At 41.5% G+C, this 21,695-nt stretch overlaps 1 protein-coding gene across 3 annotated transcripts in view; it reads right to left on the reverse strand.

Annotated features, from left to right (window-relative positions):
• etv4 (ETS variant transcription factor 4) overlaps positions 1 to 19,350 on the reverse strand; it is a 39,238-nt gene extending 19,888 nt beyond the window's left edge. The window contains exons 1-4 of one of the 3 annotated variants that reach the window (XM_026178095.2): positions 19,332 to 19,350; positions 15,810 to 15,900; positions 15,619 to 15,666; positions 9,132 to 9,185 (exon numbers count right to left, since the gene is read on the reverse strand). In XM_026178095.2, the coding sequence (XP_026033880.1) occupies positions 9,132 to 9,185; positions 15,619 to 15,666; positions 15,810 to 15,864 (157 nt within the window). In that variant the 5' untranslated portion in view covers positions 15,865 to 15,900; positions 19,332 to 19,350. Of the gene's footprint in view, positions 1 to 9,131; positions 9,186 to 15,618; positions 15,667 to 15,809; positions 15,901 to 16,108; positions 16,424 to 16,502; positions 16,683 to 19,331 lie in introns of those variants that run through there. The other 2 variants (XM_026178092.2, XM_026178096.2) reach the window with 2 other exon arrangements.
• Positions 19,351 to 21,695: the final 2,345 nt, after the last annotated feature.

The following is a 21,695-nucleotide window of genomic DNA, read 5'->3' on the forward strand; positions in this document are numbered from 1 at the left end:
ATATTAAATGACTAATACCGCATGTTGAAGTGAATGTTTTGGCCTAGTAAACAGAGAAACAAATGCTTTATTGCATTACTTCTTTCAATTTTTACACCATTTGTCATGGTCAAAAAACGGTCATGTCGATGTACATATGGAGACCAGGGATAGCGCTAACATGCAATTCCTCAGTCCAAAAACGAGCTAGTGTGATTGCACATGCTCATTAGGATTCCCTCTCTGCTTGTGGAAATGCTGTGTTACTTTCTTTCTGCAGAGATTCAAGGGCAAAAGTAATTTGCTGTAAGAAATTCACTTTTTGGACAAATAGAACAGAAGTAGTTTGCTTCTGTGTAAAGTTCAGATGAATGAATTGAAATTTACATCAGTTTATCCAGTAAAAATGAACCATGATCAATGAATATGAATGACCCATCCTTATACAGGTGCTACCAGCTAGAACACATTTTTTAAATCATGGGTGCCATATTATTATAAGCAATCATATTAGTAACAATTGCAGGAACCTTGTTTAATTGTCTTTCTTACCGTTTCACTAAACTAAATTTTGTAATGATATTTAAAAATTAAAGTACATCTTTTTGTAGAAAATATATACATCTTATGTGTTAAAGAACTATTAGCTTAAATACTGATAGTATAGAACACACACTGTATCATGCATTGTAATGCACACACTTAAATATATCATGAATTTCAATTCTTTTCCTTGTTCATTTTTCCCAGTTTAGGGCTGCATTTTTCATGTGCATTTTAAGAGTCAAAAGTGCCCAGTAATTGTGAAATAGAGCACCAAGGGCAAATCTTAAAAATCACCTAAATCTCATTTATCAAAGACAAGCTATAACTATAGCTAAAATGAGTGTCTTCCACATGTATTTAAGAACACAAGATTGTAACATTTGACTGCACAAATTACTTGTCTAAAACCTTAAAGGGGGGAAAAATAGAAGTTTAAAAAGTCAAAATCTGGTCACAATGTGGTACTGACTTTGGCCAAGTTTCTACTTATGTGTGAAAATGTGCAAGAGTGAGAGCAAAAAGAGAGCGAGGGAGGCTAGGCGAACCAATGTGATCCAGACCGTTTCGAGCCTGTCCAGTGGTGCATGGAAACATGTGTTGGGCATGTGTGCATGCTTTTAAGGCCACTGCACAATCAGGAAGACGAACTCACCCTCGTCTCTGGGAGCCAACGGGCTCAGGAGTGGCTTCACTGTCTGTCTGCTCGGGGGAGGCCCAGGAGTGTTGGCTCCATTAGTGTCTGCTTTATCAGATTTACAGATCATCTTCTCTCATCTGATAATGGTTCAGGCTACTTGAATATTTAAAGAACGGTTGTCAGATAGCTGCCAAACAAGCCTAACGAGATTGATGGAAAGTACTATAGTATCAGTAGGGCGGAGAGATGATTTCTTTGGATAGCACAGTGGCACTTCTGACAAATGTTTTCTGGACTTTGTTGGCCGTTGGAACGCCTCTGGTGCACTATGTTGCATTGGCTAACAGGATGTAGATCTAAATGACACTAAACATGGGAACAACAGTGACGCTACAGTTTTGCAAGCATCATAGTATCACTTCCCATTTTTTGAAATCGAAACAATATTTTTTGAAAGGGGTGTAATTGTTGTCTTAACAACTAAACTTAGATTTCTTCCCCCAGAATTCCTCCTACAGTACAACCTTGAATCCTCAGTGAACTGGATCAATTTGTATTGATATTGCTCTCGTTATAAGAGAAATGGGAAAAACTGAGTACGAGGGAGAGAAAATAAAGTATCAGGGGATCAGAATTTAATTGGTAAATCTTCTGAAATCATATGTTTTCCCTATTGTCCACTTCACTTTCAATTGTGCAGCGCTGGCTTTTTATAAATGGCCATTGAACAGCCATAAATCTTGGAGCCTTATTGCTGTTTAGTGCAGGCGATACAATACATTCCTGTCTTGGGACGTGCCATGAGAGGGACATCCCGTCACAGGCGAGAGGTGGATGTAATTAATCTGGAACAATATTGACTCTCGACTCTCAATCCCTCAGCCCCCAATATAGCTGTCCCCTCTTAATGTTTAATGTAGCGATCGATCCACCCCCTCACACTGTTACTGAAATGATATAATGAGCTGCCCACCGGGGCATCTCGTGGATGTGAGTGTGCAGTCGTTCACGTGTTTGTGAGAATGCATGCCTTTACGTATTTGGAGGTGAAATCTACCTCATCAGAAGGAGGAGATAACACACTGAAAGGCCGGGACACCTTCCTTGAAATTATCAGTGAGCATGCCACATCCACAGCTCTTCCCGCACTTCTCAGAAAGCCCCCACCCCCGGCCCTCTCGATAGTGATCTTGACCGTAATGCTTCGTGGCACGTTTGACCCGCTCCTAGCCCTCCACTTTCCCCTCCCTCTCCTACAGACTGATTTATCTCTGCTTTATCTTTATCAAGTCATCCATCCACCCTCTCCATCTCCTTCTGTTCCTCTCCTGGACTAGCGAGGATCAATATCAGCGTACGCCAGCTCTCAGCTCACGCTACACACCTTCTGCTGTGTGTCAGCAGGTTACTATGCATTGACCTCCTCTGCTCAGAAGCTGGACGTGTTTGGTGTGTTGATAACTGTGTTTGCTGAACTGTCTGGTTGGCCATGCAGCTACTAATTTCTTTGTTTTATCGTAAAACTGATGGAAAGGCAGCAGCATTGGTACAAGGAAAAAAAATTAGAGAGGAATGACAACACAGGTGGTTCTAAAGACAAATTTAGTTTGCAAAATTGCAAAATATCAAAGTCATTTTCTTACATGAGCTGTGAAAGCTGAAGTTGCCCCCTCTCAGTTCTAGCACATAGTGTCAGGCTTTGTCTCTTAGACGACGGTGCTGTCTGGGTAGCCTGTGCAGAAGGGAGCACATGATGCCCACTTGCTTACTGGGAATTCACCAGACTTTTACTGTCCAAGTTATTCTCACATGGGCTCAGTTAGGCATAACAAGTACTTTGTGCTAACAAGCCGGCAGGTTAAAGACTCCTTAACGCCTCAACTGACTGTGTTGGAGCTTTGTGTTCTCTCAAGCAGCTAAGCTGGGTAATGTCTAAAAATGTTGAGCGCTTCGGTACACATGATGATGGCCACCATACAAGGGACAAAGCCAAATAATGGTTTAGATGGGGTTGGGTTAAGTAAAGTATAAACAGTGCTAAAGTCTGAGTTCTGTCATGGACAGTCAAAACTTCTGTTTGGGAAAGTTACAAACTTAAAGTGATTATGACTTCAGAAAGGGTTGAAGAAGAGGGGGAAGAAGTGGAGCTGAAAATGTTGGGAATAATTGTAATTATACTGGACAACTGTATATGTACTGTAGATGGTCATTTTACCAGTTCTCTCTTATTTTAAGTGTCTTACAACTTGTTTTTATGCCTAACTGGAGAAAAACCCTATAAACTTTCAGGATATTGAGATTGAAGTGGACTGAAGGTAAACTAGACTCCTGCACCTGCCCTGGGTTTCGTTTTCGGGCCAATCACAGGTCTTTTCATACGGATTGGGTGAGTAAAGTCTCCAGATGACTTCCACCAAGGTGAATGGGGTTCGAGTCTGTTGAAATTGCCCTGGTGTGAGTGTGGTCTCTTCTGCCTAAGTGCCGTCCGTTGGGTACAGCTGACTCCAATCAGCAGTTAGAGGTACTTAAGGCCAGAGAAAGGTGAGCTCTAGGCTCAGCTGGTGAACTGTGTGTGCGCGCATCCTGCTCGATTACTCCTGCTCTGTGGAGAGGAGTGTGTTTGGTGATTAACATTTTGTTTTACTTACTTTCCAGGGCTTTGACCAACTACTGAGTTTTGTTGTGTTTCCCTTTAAAAGAGTGATAGCGGCTTGACCGTCTCTTTGAATTAGTATTGTTGAAACATTAATAAAGCCTTTTAATTAAACCAGCTTGCCTCTTTCTCTCCTTTTTCAATCCGGACACTTTTTTGTTACTTCCCCTCATCCCCAGGACCTTTAGGGGGGAACGTAACAAGTGGGGGCTCGTCCGGGACGTCTCGCACCCGAAGCAAGAATCATACGCCTTGTTACGTTCCCCTCTAAAGGTCCAGGGAATAAGGGGAAGTAACAGAGTCTCGTGTGAAGCCAAAAGTAAGCACCGACTTATTTTTAGCTTTTATGGAACGTGGAACGTGTACTTAAAAGAGATGCCTAATTGTCAAATCCAAATTGACACTAAAGTTGTAATAAACACTGATTATCATAACAGCCAACATGTTCAAACTGGCCTTTGTCATTGCAATTGCTGCTTCTTCCTATTATTATTCAATCAAGTTAAGCTACTGTTGTTTTTATGGCCTCACCCTCTTCCACGGCATCTGTTCCCCACTTTGGTCTGTGCTCTCCTTTAAAAGAGAAAAATTCCAGCTGCAGAAAGCAAAGCTGTTCATGTAAATAACACAGAAAGAGACAGGCATGCATATGAGCATCCCATCAACCCTTTTTTCCTTGCACATACACCTCCCATCACTCTCCTGTAATAAAACACATACTGCTGTCCATTCACAGAACTATGCTGCTGACATGCGGGCTGTGCTGCCTGGCTCAAATCCCCCATGGCCCCCTGGCTTTTACAGGGCTGTTCTGAATCAACACAGGAGTTCAGCTTTAACTTCCCCACTGGAAGTTATTAAACGCCTTTTCCTCTACATTGTAGACATTACAAACTCCTTTTCAGTGGATTTGATTGCCTAAAACATGACTAAAAGATGTTGTAAACCTAAAGTAACTTTTATGTATATTTAAAAGGTCCCATCTTAACTGAATTTAGGACATTTAAACCAAACATGTGGCTCTAACTCCACCAAACAGAGAAAATACAAATAAAGACCTAGCAAAACAAACTCTCTGTATCACTGTAGTCAGTCAAAGACTGGCAGAAAAGAAGCCTGTACTTCTATAGGTGTTTTGGTAGAGGAATAACTCATGTTAATGTCATGAATGAAGGTTTACTCCCCCTAACTCAATGTGCTGCCTCAGCCAGTCTTTCACAACCAACCCATTCATAAAACTGCAGGGCTGAAGCCTGTGTATAAAAAACAAAACGTATACCAGCCCAAGTGTGTTTATGTACATGCGTGAGTAAGTGGAGGAGAAGCTGTCAAAAGAAATCATATGTTCATGTTAGAGAAATCAAGTGTTTTACTCATAAACAAAACAAAATGCCGCAACAAACACAGTCATTGAGGAAGGCTCGCCTCCCCCAGAGCGAGAAGGCGAGCGGTATCTGTGCATGTCTGGCAGGCACCTGGATGTTTTTGCACACTTTGTTGCATAGCAGCTGTATTTTGGAAAGTGGAGAACACAGAGCTGCATGTTTCTCTTTTGGGGAAAGAGGGAGCAGGGAAAGGGGGTGGGGATGGGTTCGATTCACCCATCGCCCCACGCTCCAAATAGGGCCTGATTGGGCCAGTTCGGATCCAGAAAAACAACCCAAACAAGAGGAACGCTGTGAATTCATGACAAAGCAGAACACAGGGAGCCAGAGAGCCACGCTGCTGGGAGGATTTAGTTAGAGCTGGGTTACTGGAACCTTTTCTTCTTTTTTCTACCTTCTTTCCTTTCTTTAGAAAGAGAATCAGCAACTTTTAGTAACAGTTTAAATAGTTATATTTTTAGGCAAACGTGTCAAATCTATTCTGATTCTGTCAAAGACTGATCAAAAAGGCAGTGAGATGGAGTCAGTCTATTCGTTCTATTACTAGACAGACCCTCTAATCTGAAACAAAATTCAGAAATTCTTCCAATCAACTACAGTCAACCATTGCAAAGAGATGGGTGGCAGACGAGCTGTGCTCAGTGCCACAAACTGACTAGGATTGATTGCAATGCATCATTAGAGGCTGGGCTACCTTAACAGGTGGTGAGAGGTACCTTTAGCCACCATCCTCTTCTGCTCAAGATTTAGTGCCAACTAGCATATAAATACGTCTAGAATTTAATGCACAGATTTGCAGGTGTCTGTGCAATGCATGGATACAGTCTACAGATGCGGTGTGCTAACCAAGCTTCCTCAGCTCTTCCAGATAACCCAACACTCCACCTGCTTGCCAAAATAAAGCCTCTCCTTGCTTCCAAACACCAAGATAGCCACAATGCTAAAACTGAGGCTTCAGAATAAGAGTTCGCAAAACAAACAGGTGCCACTGCGGTGGCTATGTCTATGTTTTATACACAGTTTGTGATTATATCTTGCATAACTTCAGCCTTTTAATGTCGGTCAGACAAAACAAGCAATCTGACAATGATGCCTTTGGGCTTTTCAGACACCTTTTGACACTTTCTGGACAGTGTATAGAAACGGATCATGCAGCCCTATTTCATAGCATGGTGTGCTACAATTAAAGAAAAGGTTGCAAAGAATAAAATGGAAAAACAGCTGCATGTAGACAATGTGTAAGGACCCCAGAAGGACGAAAGGTAGAAATTATTTTGACAAAGTTGATTTTCAGTTTTATGTGTTCATCTTTTTTTCTTTTCTTCCCCCTTTGCCCTCAGAAACTCTCGCTCTTTGTCATTTTGCTTTCTCTCCCTTGGTAAACTTACTCGCCGAGAAGAACTGTAACAGCATTCTATAGCCACAACTTCCTATATAATTACTGCAAGGCACAAAACTAAACAATCGTCCCACACAACTCTTAAAATCACTGGATTAGTTCACATCTTGGAACACTCAGCGTGTGCATGAATGTGTGTGTTTGGAGAGAAAGACAGAGAGAGGTAGAGAGAAAAGGGAAAGGGGAGTCCAGATTTTTAAATTTGACTTAGTTTGTACAGACACAGGAAGGGAGGGAGGAGTTTGGAGTATCTACTTGAAGAGTGGGGGGGGGGGGGGGGGGGCGTCAGAAAGGGGGGGGGGGGTCTGTAGTACTGTAGGGCTTTTTTATGAATGAAGACTGAAGGAGAGGACTGAGAGAGGGAGAAAGCGCAAGAGAGAGAGAGAGAAAGAGGGGGGAGGGAGAGGCACACTTCCTTTTACGCACACAGGGAAGAAAATTTATGAATGGGTCACATCTCTCGAGCTGCTCCAAGTGTAAACAACATACTTGAACAAAGAACAAGCTCTCAGTGCAGGCAAAGCCTCGGCAAAGCCTCCGACTGTGGTCTTTTAGTGCGAAACTAGTGACGCGTCTAAACTATTTTAATTACGCTTGTGCACTGTAAATTTGACTGACACCTCCATGTGTTTCTCCCCCGAAGGCAGTAAACAGACAAAGTAATCTGTCTGACAGTAGCGTCAGCCTAACCCTTGAAGGTGCTGTCACCACAGAAAAACAAGCATTAATCCTCACGGGCAATCACATGAAGCCGATGGAAAAAACATAGGGTGCACTGTTATCACCAATGGCTCAATTACCTTTAAGCACACACAGGCAGGTCAGCAAGTACATAAAAGTTGCATGTTTGCATAACCTTCCCTCAGTGGCGGCCTGCAGACAGAGCATGCTTGTTAGCTGTGAACTGAGGGAGAATGGACCAGATGAGATAGATTTACCAGATGTGCAGGTATTGCACAATCCCTGCTTTGCCCCCTCCTCTTCTCTAATCTAGCATTCCAACATGTTCCAATGTTTTTGCCTCTCTTTTGCCATTTCACTGGCTCCACATTTCCTCCCTTCGTCAGCACCACACCCATGCAGGTAACAACTTGACTCGGTAAACAACAATGTTTAATTTTTTACTAGGATGCTTATTCAGTGGAGGCCTCAATTATATTCCGGTCACCTGGGATTAAGGCTTTCCTTTATGTTTTTTTTTTTCTCAATGTTTTTGAGTTTCCAAAACAGGTGAGTCACCTCTTTCTTTTTTAAACACTTGCTGAGAACGCCTTTTCAGTTCAGCATGGGAACAGAACAAGCGCAAATATTTAAAGTCGCTTGTCAGCTTCAGTTTTCCACCAGTCAGAGCTGAATAGAGATGCTCTAAGTGGACTCAGCGGCTATTGACCGTGATCAGCAGGGACACTGTCTGTCAACGCAGGAGTGTCTCTGCTGCGTATAAGTGAGCTGCCTGTCAAATTGAAGCCCCGCTGACCCTGCAAATCATACCCAGGTCAACCCTTAGTGGAGGCCTGACAGCTGATTGGCTGACAGTCCAGGGGGTTAAGTAGACATGACCTCTGTGTGGCCCGGGGATCATCCGCACATCCTCCTCCGCATTGTCGGCCGACACAGTGACAATATTGCGCAGGGCATGTGTCACCGAGGGGCTGAACAGTGGTGACACGGAGCTGGTTAAATCACATGATGTTTGCACACAAAAGTCACATGGAGGAAGCGCCTTTGACCGGGAACCAAAGCTGCCAGTTTTACTTAGGGGGTGGGATTAATTCTAGAAGTTCCCTTTAAGATTCCTTTAAGATTCCAGCCATTTCGGTGTCATTGCTTAAGACGGAGAAGCCTTCAATGTGCTGAATGGGGCCGAAAAAAACAAAAAACTGTTTGTAGAGCAACACGTACTCCCACCCATATCCTGAATCGCCATTGTTAAAACACACAACAAGAAAGGGAAACTCATTCAAATAGGCGCTCAGTTGTGCAGCCCAGGAATTTGCTTTTCTATTTTACACCTTCCGATGTGGACAAAAGGCCATCTTTGTACCTGGGCCCTGAATAATTTTTTTACTGGTTTCCTGGGCCGTCTCCATTCAACTTTTCAAAGGCATGCAAATGGATGGCGGCAGGACATAATGCCAGGATCCAAACTCACTCCATGTTGACTGGGTCATTAGCCCCTCTGTTTCTGCATAGCTTTGCCTCCCAAAGAGATTACTGTAACATCAGCGAGTTACAGTATCCCCACGTAAGCCTCTGGTGGCTTCACAGCCCAAATCTGACCGCTGCTTTCATCCCGTCTTTCTCGTAACATGCAAAATTCAACAGGAATTATATGAACAGGCTAAATGCCAAAGCAGAAAGATGGGGTTAGACGGGCATGTACAGCACTGTGTGTTACATGACTCAATACTGATTGAATTAGAAATTTTGTGACAAAGTGTGGTCAAAAGGCCAGAGTTTTGTTTTCTATGAAACTGACACAGAGCGCATTTCCAGACATTCGTTTAAAGGACAAAAACTGAATGTACTCACAGTTCTCAGAATGGAAATCAGGAACAAATTGCTCATCGCTGTCAGGAACCTGAGCTGAAATGAAGAAGAAACAGATTGTGTTTTAGACAAGAATCTAATATTTCTCTACCTTTCTTTCATCTCTGATGGTGTAACTTTCTTCTCTTCTTTGAAATCTGAGTCGTGCTCATTCAGGTGACCTTCATGATTTGTGTGTGTAGCATGCCAGCAGTTTACTCATCGATAAATCAATAAAACAACAACATGGATACACTGTAGATGTTAACCTGCCAAACTGGTTTTGTGTAGCATTTGTAGCAGTCACACCAAGTCGGAGAAAATACAAATTTTTCTTTGCCCTTGCTTTAAGACTATTATATAGAGGAAATAAAGTCCTTCAGCCCCCCACTCCCCCACCCAGCCTGCCCGCTTCGATTTCACAATGTTTTTGTCTATAAGTGAAAGTTCCCTCCGCCTCTTTAAAAACACTCATCTCAAACCCGTCACTAACAGGCAGGTGTTATCTAGTTTCTACTCGAAATCCCAACAGACAATACAAGCCGCTCTGGCCAAACCAGTGAAGAGATCTGTCACATGGTGTGACAAACCAGCTCTTTTCTTTTTTGATTTGTTTCCAAAGAGTTGGGGACTTTTGTCTAACAATCTAAAAGCAGTCTGGATTTCATCTTCTGCAGAGATGGCGACTGGCTTAAAATAGAAGTAGAGAGAAAACAAGGAAACTAAAAGCAAAAAGAAGAAGTGGAAGAGCGAAACAAGAGCAAGTGAAGATTACGTGAATAGTTCCCCACAAAATCAAGTCTAGATAATTTTCTTTTTGCTTGTAGGGTTATCAAGTATCTAGATTGTTTTGGTGTGCCATATTGGCTGTATTCTCTTGAATATAATAGAGCTACATTGACCGACCGCTTTATTAAGTGTACCTTGCTAGCACTGGGTTGGAGCCCATTTTGCTTTCAGGACTGCATTCTTCATGGCATAAATTCAACAAGGCGATGGAAACATTCCTCAGAGACTTTGGTCCATATGACGTGATACTGAAACAATGCTCAGTCGGTAATAAAGCAGGATGCTACCACGCTTTCGTGATGTTTACACCAAGTTCTGACCTCACCATCTAAATGTCACAGCAGAAACTCATACCTGATGATGTTTGTACAATTTTCTGTTGTCCGATTTTTTCGAGCTATTGCAAATTGTAGCCTCGGTTTCCTGTTTCTAGCTGACAGGAGCGACTCCTGGTGTGGTCTTCTACTTGAAGGTTTCGCATCTTGTGCGTTAAGATATGCTCTTTTGCATGCCTGGTTATTTGAGTTACTGTTGCCTTCCTCAAAACAATCTCATCCCTTTAACATCAAGAAGGAATTTTTGCCCAGAGAACAGCCGCTCGTTGGTTATTTTTGCTTTTTGCACCGTTCACTGTAAACCCTTGAAAAGGTTGTGCAGCAGTTATACTTAAAGTGGCCGGTGAGTGATTAAAATAAAAATGAATCTGCAAGCATAAATCCCCAAATTCCAGCCAAGTTTCAGTCCCATTAAAAGCTACATGATGTGATTTAAATCCCCCAAATATTGTGTAGATTGATAAAAGGCATTAGAGACAATGGATATGTGACTTTAGTAAAGTGCCCTCCATATGTGAGAGTGAATACTATTTAATGTGAGTAATATATTAACCCAAATTATATTCAGTTACCTTTCAGTGATAGAAAAGTTTGCATCTAAGAAACAAAATACACCCAACTTACACTGATTTGTAAAAATAGACGAGTCAATACGGTGATATGTGATATCTTCATCTGATCTGTAATGACTTGCAGTGGTGTACATTTTCAGTGGGCCTGATTAGGCACTCTCTCATAATGAATCTCATCTAGGATCTAACTGAATAAGCAGAGCCAGCGACGCCAAGCCCAGGTGCAGCAGAGCTAGACAGACGCTATTGTGCTACTCTTTCCAAACCCCATTCACAATTATCCTTTTGGAGCTTTGGACTTTGAGTCACACAAACGCAGTTGAAAAGCCTAAATCGTTGGACTGCCAACACCCTACTAAGGGTGAAGAGGTCAGATACACGCACTGGCATTTCTTTTGCCAACCCTCGAGTTAATGACCTAACCCTAATCGTAGCGCAGAGCCAGAGCTCGCAACCTTTTTAATCTGGCAATGCTCCAGCTACACAAGAGTGTGGACTTTAAGTGTTTCCATTGCTTGGGACTCAAACTTACGTCATGGTACAACCTAACTGGTAAGGAAAATTTGATGGGTATCATTAAATATCATGAACCCAATCAGGGGTGTAATGAGCTACAAAAAACACACTGTGGGTACTTAAGCATCATTTACCCACTAAAAAGAGGAAAAGTATCTACTTTTTAGATAAAGAGCAACTTTTTTTTACCTTACAAAAAGACATTTGCAGATGGCACTGCAACTCTGCAACAGGACCTTTGATTGTAACCTCACCCAAGAACCACAATCTGACCCAGCGTTCGACCTCAGTGGCCTCATCGCTCGCTCTCTCACTTCATCAGTGGAGACAACAAAACTCAGACAGCGAGCGAGCAGCAGAGGCAGAGGACAAAAAGAGGAAATAAGAAATTCAAATCCACTTTCTTGTTGTCACACTCCTCCTTCCTGTGCAGAGGAAACCGGATGACTCCGTTTTGGAGCATGTTCTGATAAATGACATCGATTTCTTATATAACGCCGCATCCTGTGGTTTACTATACCATAATAATATTACCCCCTTTTAACTTTTCAGTCTTTTGCCCTCAGGGGGGAGGAATAAAGCTGCCGTATGAGACAGAGCAGGGGCCAATATTTAGTTCTGCACATCCAACAATCAATCATTTCCACTAGTTTCAACATGTCCAAAGCGGAACATGCTGGACCTCGTAGAAACGTGGGAGAGGGAAAACAAATGATGAGCATCAGGCATCATCCTGTGTGTTTGTGTGTGCGTTTGTGTCTGCACACTTTCCTGTGTGCGTATGAGCGCTTGCACGTGTATCTGATTTGTTTCCAGGAACACCTCATCAGGGACTTTGAGATGCAAGTCAGCACAAGAAGGAAAGTGTGTTTATTCGGGCACAGACGCATGTTCTCCTCGATGCTTCCAGGCACCTTGAATGACTCCCCCCCCCCCTTTCTTCTCACAGTGGGAGATCCTGGGAGGAGCTAAACAGCTACAGACATACAAACCTAAAGGCCCAGAAATCAGACAAGATGTGACAAGCTCCTGAACTCTTGCCATTCAGCGCTTCACCCTTTTTGTCTCACTCCTGCTTCCGCTCTCCTTTGGTAGAAAAAAAAAAATCCCTCCAGCAAACCAGCTTTTACAACCTCGGTGAATCCCTCACAACTGCAATCACTCATGATAAGGTCTTTAATTAATGCAACAGGAAAGGAGAGGTCTTAGCTGAAAGCTGAAAACAAGCCCCATACTTAGGGTTAAATAACACTTTGATAAAGTTACACTTACACACTTCGTTTGGTCTTTCCCCCACCCCCTCCTTCACTCTCTGTGACTCAACAATAAGCTGCCAAACAATGTTTTAAATTCCTTTAAACGCCTGGTTTATCTAATTATAGAAAGGGCCTAATTTTCACTTTAAATGTTGCTTTCTGTGGTGTTTAGCCATGCAGACAGTTTTAGGTTTTATTGTTCCAGGATCTCTAGAGAAAACTCTACAAGTGACTTAAATATCTGAAAAACTGAGATTGAAACAGTCAAACGTCCATTATCAGATTTCAAAGGGACCGTTTCTTTGGTAGGAAGTTGCTATGCGAACTAAAAAGGCCCCGTGAATTAGTCAGCGTAACCACAACACTGTATCTGGGAAGCAACATTTCAAGACTGTGAGCGCCACAAACTAAACTTAATTTAGCTTCTATGTAGTAAAGTTGTTGGCAAAGATATCTAAATGGCTTAACACCACTGGAGGTAAGTGGAGAAGGTACATTTAAGTGTGGCCTTTAATAGCCAAATGTGTGAATACAAATAGGGCCTCAGCTTTGAAGTGACTTTCATCGTTGCACTTTATTGGTTTGGGGTCTTGTCTTTTTGTTAAAGCGAGACGCTGGTGTGAAGAGAAATTGCAGGTATTTGACGCCGCATGTGAAAAGGTGTGGAAGCTAACGTGGAAACGACATTGTTTGCTGTAAACAGTAGCTGGCTCAGAAGTAGGATCTATTTAAATATCCATCTGCTGTTTGGGCAGACACAAGCGCTTTCCACAAGGTCTCAGATCAAAGTTGCTTCACCTCCCTTATTCTCCTATGTACTACAGATGACTCAGAATGGGTCCCATTTGACTGTTAAAAGTAATCCAACGATCCTTAATCAAGTCAAAAGACACACATTGATCACATTCAGGTTCCACCAAAAATATGTTTACAAGAGATTTTACATTTTTTGGGGGGGGAACATGGAAGGAAAAAAAAAAAAAAAGACTCTTTTCATCCTACTAAATGAGTTAACTGGTCGACCAAAATGTTAACAGATGCTGATTAAACATGGGCTTAGACTAGATTAGCCAACTAGAGAACAATATTTTTTTAAAGCATTTTTTTGTGACTAAGAAACATGACAGACTGCACGCTACTCCCCGATCACTCTTTCACTGCATGCACAGTGTCGTTAAGGAGGAGTTGCTAGCTACCACTTTCCATGAAATGATGACTAAAATATAATTTTGGCTGCCTTATTTGACTGAGCTACACCAGCAGTTTTATTCATATCCCCCTTTGCTTTGGCTTATTTTACAGTTGTACATGACTAAGTAATATTTTTAAAAAACAAAACAAAAACAAAAAACGTAAAACAACTACTACCACTTTATGTGCATCGGGAAACACAACGGAGATGAAAATATCCCCTAGTAGGGCATTTTGTCCTACTAGGGGTTGAGTCCATAGTGTCAAAATGAGCTGGCTAATTGATCTACATAGCAACAGGAAGGTTTGTTGCTCTTTGAGAAAAGTGATTAACTTCTTTATAGGTTAATGTATCAAAGCTTTCTATTGGCCCAAAGATGACGTGAGAGGACGTGATGGACACTATATCTATCCATCTATCTATAGGCATACATGTTTTAATGATACATCATGAGTTTTCCATTGATGGCAAACTAAATTAACAGGAGCTGATCCTAAAGTGTGGCACAAACTGTCTTTATTTGTATATTCTATTTTCATTCATTGGCTTTTAAACCTGACTGATATCCATTTTTTTAAATGTTATTTTAATGCATTTTTACTTATATAGCACCTTAGTAAATCCCTGTTTTTTAAATGTACTCATAAATAAATTGACCCTTTGGCTTTAGCCCTCAAACCTTTGAGAACCATAGTTTAGAAAGAAACCAAAGACACTAAAAAACACTGCTCGGAGCAATAATTTGTGCACGACTGTCCCCAAAATTCAAAGCACAGCGCATGAAACAATCTTGAGCCTATGAACACATTAATATTTTTCAATTCCCAAATTTAACTGAGGAATATAACGCATCTCCAACTTCAAGGAAAAGTACCCTCTCACTGCATATTAGACCACCCTTAGTTTTGTGCATATGCAGCAGACAAACATTAAAAAAAAGCGTCCAACTTTAATCTTCTGCACATTCATTCTGCATGGTGAAGTTCAAACATTCAAGTAAGCAAACAGAGTAGAAAATGACCTTAAGCAGCATTTATCAGGTTGTTCTGGCTCACATTGGAGTGAATGGCATATTTTATTAATCTTCCCCATCAAAGCAATTGACACAACAAAATTCACACCCAGTGATGATCTTCTCAATTTACTTGCAGCTTTTCTGCAAATTTAAACTCACTGTCCTGCCACTGCTGTGCTCCAGGTTACCACTAAAAAAAAATAACCCACTCAGTGACTCACTGGTTGTGTTGTTTTCCCCCTCTTGACATACAGTATAATTACTCCATTGCAGCTCACGTCATCAGTGCACTTATTAAGTCTACTAGCTGACAATCACCTCTGACTGGGCCTCATTTCATCGCTATGCGCCTTTGAGTGACACAAGCCAAACAGCCTGTTTGTTTGCATTGGCCCCTAACTCGCACGCATACTACATGCCAACATGGCCAAAATAGGGTATGCTCAAAGCTAATAATGTCCCGTCTGTGTTCACTTTTTGGAGGTGGGGGGGATTCTGAGTATTTTATGAGCATGTGTGTTGAGTCAGAAAAATCGAGATCCTGTATGGCAGCAAAACTAACCCGATTAGCTTTGTCATAAAGTTTGAAAGCAGTTCAATAAAAGTGCAAAATGTTGTGGCATAAGCACAAAAAACAGGGAGCCATGCACATCTGTAGTAGTCTCAGAATGTTTCAAGCAAATCTTAGTATCAAATAAAACGATTCTTTGTGGTTTCAGTGGTTACAGATCTGTCCAGACACATGTAGCATCAACCCCCACGGCTGTCAAAGTCACATCACAGAAATTATATATTAAGAGTCAGCCAAGTCTCACCTTCTGTGAGCCACGTCTCTTGGAGCTGGCTTAAATCCTGGAAGAGGTCTGAACAGAAAGACAGAAAAACAAAGAGTGAATATTCATCGACACACAGTAGCTATGACACAGACTGACTGACACTAACCATACATCATGATGTATAACATGTAAAAAGACCAGAGGACAAAACTTCTACTCTTTCACTTTACCTTCAGATTCCTGAGGGGGCAATTCTGTGTCCATGTATTTCCTTTTCGCTGCCATCAACAGTCTATTTAGGGGCCCATTTCCTTGCGACTTCTGCAAAAGCCATAGAGGTTAAGAGAGGAAAAGAAGTGAGAAATGGACTCCCAACAGGGCATTTTAAGCACATCAGTGTCAAAGCAGTTAACAGCTCTTTACTATGGCCAGGAAAAATGGCATGAAGTGATGCAAAAGCTACCACTTGGACTGATGATGATGATAATAATAATGATAACAGTGTCATGGATTACAAATGAGATCCTACTGCAGTTGGTGAGCGTCAAGCTCCACTGAAAACAACTGATTTCCCAGTTGTGGAGGCAATCTTGGAAAAACAAACGCGCCGTATGCGTCTGAACGACGTGACCATTTGGCACACATTGACACGTTCTCCAAACAAACTCGTTCACGTAAGAAACCCCGCGGACAAACATTAAATGCGCCACATTATATCCTTTACTTTGAGTGGGTTTTTTTTCATAGTTTTAAGCGGCTTGACAAACAGTTTCCTATCGCGCGCACGCACACACAGCTGCTCCAGCCAAAACTCGTGCAGACGCGACGCCGAGAGAAATGTAAAAAACAAAAACAAAACCCGGTAGCAGAAACGTAAAAAACCAGGCAAAAGAGAAGTGGAGAGTTAATCCGAATATACGTACATTTGCTAAAGTGTAAGGCACTTGCTGGTCCAGATATCCATCCATCTTATAATCCATCCGTTAACCGTTTGTGGTCATTTAGGCTGAGTTGAGTGAGATCCACGCAGCCTGCAGAGAGAGGAGGGAGCGCTGCTTGTGAATGGAGCTGCGTGGAGGCTGCATGCATAATGAGCTCCATTCACAAAAAATGCCAAGGGGAAGCGATGGCGAGTGATTACCCAGCGGGCTGCGGCCCTCTTTACAAATCTTCTTTTTGCGTTTGTGTGTGTCTGTGTGAGTGTGACAGACAGCTCGACAGATTGCAAGTTTCAGGTAAAGTTAAAAACAACAACAACAACAAAAAAAACCGAGAAACCATCTATTTACTTGTATTTGCAGAAGGATGCAGCTTTGTTAGTTAATGTGCGCAAAAAAGTTCCCCTTTCTGGTTCAAAAACACTTCGGATGTTTAGAAAAGTGCACAACATATAAGATGTGTGTATTTGAGACATTTCGTGGGCTTTTTGCCACGTCTGCCCAGATTGCCAGGCTCCACTTTTTTTTTTTGTAAGAAACTGCGAGGGGAAAACAGATGTTGGATTTTTTGTGAGCGTGTGTTGTCGAGAGGCAACAACTAAACTAAACCCGATTTGATTGACGCACGCTCTTAGATAAAGTTTATACCGAAGTGTGGTGACTTTGAACGCCAGCTGTGCTGTCACTTCTCCAGCATAGATGATTTGGGGGTAATATGGAGACGTGCTTTTCTGGCTCGGTCCAGAGAGACTCGTGATTGGTGGATTTCCTCTTCAAGAGCTCGAATTTCTTGCCTTTGTCCGGATGAATACACTGGCTTATGAATGAAGTCTCGGTCCCCTCTATTAGCCAATCAGAGGCCTGGTAGTCAGGATCCTAGCAACCGTAGGTGGAGTTTGGGTCTTAGCAGCCAATCATATCTCGGCAGGCTGTTAGCTTTTATACTGGATTTTCCAGTTGTTTTTCATTCACAAAAAAGAGAGAGGAAAAAAAACCCCGTCCATTCATAAAAACCTGCCCTGGCACGAAAGTCCTGACATGTTTTTCTTTTCTGCCCAGACAAACTCAAAGAACCTCATGTTGTTTACCTCATTTCATGTCTCTCCCCCATATTTATAACAAGAGATCACAGCCAGGCCAGGAAAAAGTGGAACTAGCCCTGCAGGAGTTACATAGATCAAAATAAGCTTTAAAAAAGTGACGCAAATGAATTCAGGATTAAGGATTCTTACGTTTTTGTGGTTTTAACTCTACGCCACATGATAACCACAGGATTTAAAGCTCTTCGAGGCTGAGAGAATGGGGAAGTGCTCACTGCTTATGAAACTATTTTGCCAAATTAAAGCCACAGAAACAGTTTGAAAAAACAGAGAGAGGCCAGTCAAGAGACAGGAAATCAAGTCCTAAAGGGATTTGCGTTTAGTTTCAGTGGTGAACGAGATTCAGAGATACAGCAATGAGCCTTATAAGAGCATGTGCACCCTCCTCGTCCTCATTTCTCCTCTGTTGATATTCAGTCTCCATAACAAGGGATACTGTACAGGTTATTTCCTGCTTAATGATATTTAGATGCACATTTAGATGTACACAACAGGCTATAAATATTGCATCAGCTCTGCTCTGTACTGCTACAGTAGCACTGAGCAGTTTCACCACTGAACAGGAACACAGACTCAAGGAAATTAGAAAAGATTCTGATAATTTAATTGAATTTAAGCCGCTCAGTGCTCTTCTATAAGATGGTACAGTGGGTCTCAAGTCAGGGTTTGATGCCCCTCAAAATGCTGGAAGATGAAAGTAAAGTGGTGAAACCCCCCCCCCCCATCAAGTTACACAATTTTGTTTTTCTTTTGCGTAAGACACAGCATACCTTTGCAATCTTTGTTGGATCTCAAACTGCATAAACTAGGGGAGGTTGATATTCTGCATCCATTATGGATTTGCCTATAAAAGCACGCAGCTTCGGGGATGTTTTACGTGTTGTTTTGATGGATTTTCAACGTGTGTGTCAGTGTATGACCTTAAATAGGTCAAAAGACTACAGCTTAGACAGGCGTAGGTTCTCATTAGTCATTTGTCCGTGGTGTATATCGTCAAATAAAACATAAAAAGCAAAAATGAATTGTGATAACACACAGTGTGAGTTATGAAAATGGGTGTGCTGTTTATCCATAAATACAAGTCATTTCAACATATCAGGCCATTTGGGTCAATATGTACCAACAGTTATATGCACTGCAGCTAAATACTCAACCAAGATTTATGATCCCAAACAAATTCTGTCATTTGTTTCATATACCTCTACTGGTTACTCCACGTTTTGACGTATCCAGTAAAATATCTCAAGAAGTTCTATACGTTAAGTTGTGGGCTAAAGAGGATGGATCTGTCTGATATTGTTATCCTTTTAACTTTCCTCTAGCACCACTTCAAGAGTGGCTTTTGTGGTTTCTGATAACGTGTACTAAGCACTTGTTCACTAGAATATTTGGTACACTGGTGTTCACTTAGCTAACCTTATCTCTTTAGACAATCCTACTTGTGTCTAGTGTCAGTCAGAACGCTAATATGCAAAACACTGAGGGTAAACTTGTGGTATACAAATGTCATTGTATTTGTCAAGTTCACAGGATAAAGAACCCAAATGCAGAGGGCTATACTGCAAATGATGTTCAACATAGCCAGGGTTTCTTTGCCTTCACTAGCTCAACAAAACATGAAACTCCAGTTGGCAATAATGGGTATCATGGTGATGATTGTTAGCTCTCTATTTCTTAAGCAGGGCTTTCTGCTTCAGGGTCCGTATGCACTTACATAAAAATGGCCGTCATATGACTCTTCTGCACAAAATGATCCCAATGAGTGCCACCTACTCCGATCAGTGGTCGATGATGAAAAATCTATAAAGAACATAAAATGCAACTATTTTACAAACACTATGAGAAGAATCCTGAGAACTTGCACCTATAAAACAACGACAATGCACTGAAAACATGCTGTGAATATAACAGTCAGTGTCAGTTGATTTTGAACCTGACTATAACTTGCTTGCTGACCAGGTTAAGTACTCAGTAGTTTATCACGGTGATGTAGCCAGGTAGAAGGTCAGCCGCTTTTGTGACAACAAAGCTCTGACTTCCATCTTGATATAGCTTGCTAAACCATGAATCTTGCACCTGTGGTCACAAGAGCAGGTAGATGTAACTGAAAACGAAGCAAACTTTTTATTCAGGTTGATCTAGAGTCCAAAGCGGGTGCACAGGTACACACCTAATAAACATGGCCCTGTGTGTGTGTGTGTGTGTGTGTGTGTGTGTGTGTGTGTGTGTTAATGTTGTTTTTTAATTTCCAAACTTTATAATAAATGGATATTTTTCACAGGCTGTCCTCATTTATATTACCTGCATTAAGCAAAAATGTAAGAAGCTCTTGTAGCGAGTTAAGATTTGCATGTTATAATCCAACTTCTGCACATCTGGCATTACATTGTTGTCCAGGCACCTACTGTAAAAACCTTCAAATTCTCAGTACACTACCCTTCTCCAGATACAAAAATTTAAGAGAACGGTCTGGACTATTTATACTCATGGAGTAATTGGGGAAGTGGAGACAGCTGGGGCAAAGGGGACACAGGTGAAGGCAATAAAGACAACCATGGGTAAGGCAGTCAAACTCAGATTTAGATACAAGAGATTAACTGATAATTAACAAAGTAAAATAGGAAATAACTAGAGGTTTAAACTAAGAAAACTCACTGAACGAAGGATGCTGGGGAGACAAAAACATTATACCAAAATGTAAGGAACAAATCTCAAATGACAAGCTTCATAAACACTAAACTAGAAAAATAGGAAAAAATACAGAAACAAACTGGAATTGACTCGATACAACTACTAATCAAAAACCTGGAGCTTCTCAATAGCAAAGAAGGTCAAACTGAAAATGCTTAAAAATGAGAAAAACCCATAGACTCTAACATTACCTATATTTTAAAACATCTAAAATCTTTTGATTTAATTGTTCATGTCAGTATTAAAAGCAATGTTTGAAACGCACACAAACCCCCCCAGCAACAACAACAGAAAAAGCAAAAACAGGCCGAAAACGTATGAGTCAAACCCAACATAGAAAGCTCACCAGTGTTCCCCAGAGAAGTCACAACCTAAAAAGCCCGGGCTTTACATAACCAGCTCTTTTCCAGTGACCGGTTGGAAAAAAACAAAGATTTTTTGCTGATGGTTGCACTACACTGCGCTTTATTAAAGCAACACTCAACATTATGGTGCCGTTACCACAGAGTATTGGCAAATACCTGCAAAAATAAGTCAGATGTGACAATCCACGTGACCGGAAGACATGTGAAAATTCCCCATTTTCCCTGTGAAAAAGACGATCTTTGTGTTTGTAAATGATCTCTTTCTTTATGCAAAATGAACTTTTCAGATGTGAAAAACGACGCTGTTATTTCAAAATCCTCACATGGAAACCCCCTCTCTCTTTGGCTTACTGTTACTTTTCACCCACGAGTCAACATTTTTACATCTAAAGTGGGAACTGTCACATGTGCTTCCAGACAATGCACCATGGAAAAAAAAAAGTTGACTTTGGAGATGTGGCACGTGCTCGGAAAGCACACATGTTTTTAATTCGACGTCCTCAAATTGGATAAAAGAGGAGAAAGGAGCAGAAACAGCACGTTAAGTACCTACACAGTGATACACCTACATTTAGCGTTGTGCTGATACAGTTCTGTTGCTACAGCTTATGCAAGATTTACAACTTCTTTAGGTCCTTTAGGATGAATGGAGAAGTGAAGCACATGGGCAGTGACTATAGATCACCTCCCATCTATTTCATTTACAGAACACACATACACACGCATAGTGCTGAAAAGCATTGTGAAATCTATTGTAATAGTCATCCACCCTTCAGTCTAATATAGCTTTGTCAGCAGAGAGATAAGTACTAACAGAGACAGAGGGGAGACATTTTAAGTTCAGTGCGGTGCTGCAGAGTGGACTCAAAGTGCTTATTGATCAAAGCTGGCTGTGCTTGATGGATGGATGAAATGTTATTATAGCTTTAGCTGTTGCCGCTATGGGGAGAGAAGAAGTGAGGTGTGTTGAAATGGAGGAAAGATGGGCAGAAAGTTTTCCAAAAGAGTGAAATGCTTTCAAT

Source organism: Astatotilapia calliptera, chromosome 8 (assembly GCF_964374335.1).
Source record: "Astatotilapia calliptera chromosome 8, fAstCal68.1, whole genome shotgun sequence".
NCBI classification, from domain to species: Eukaryota; Metazoa; Chordata; class Actinopteri; order Cichliformes; family Cichlidae; genus Astatotilapia; species Astatotilapia calliptera.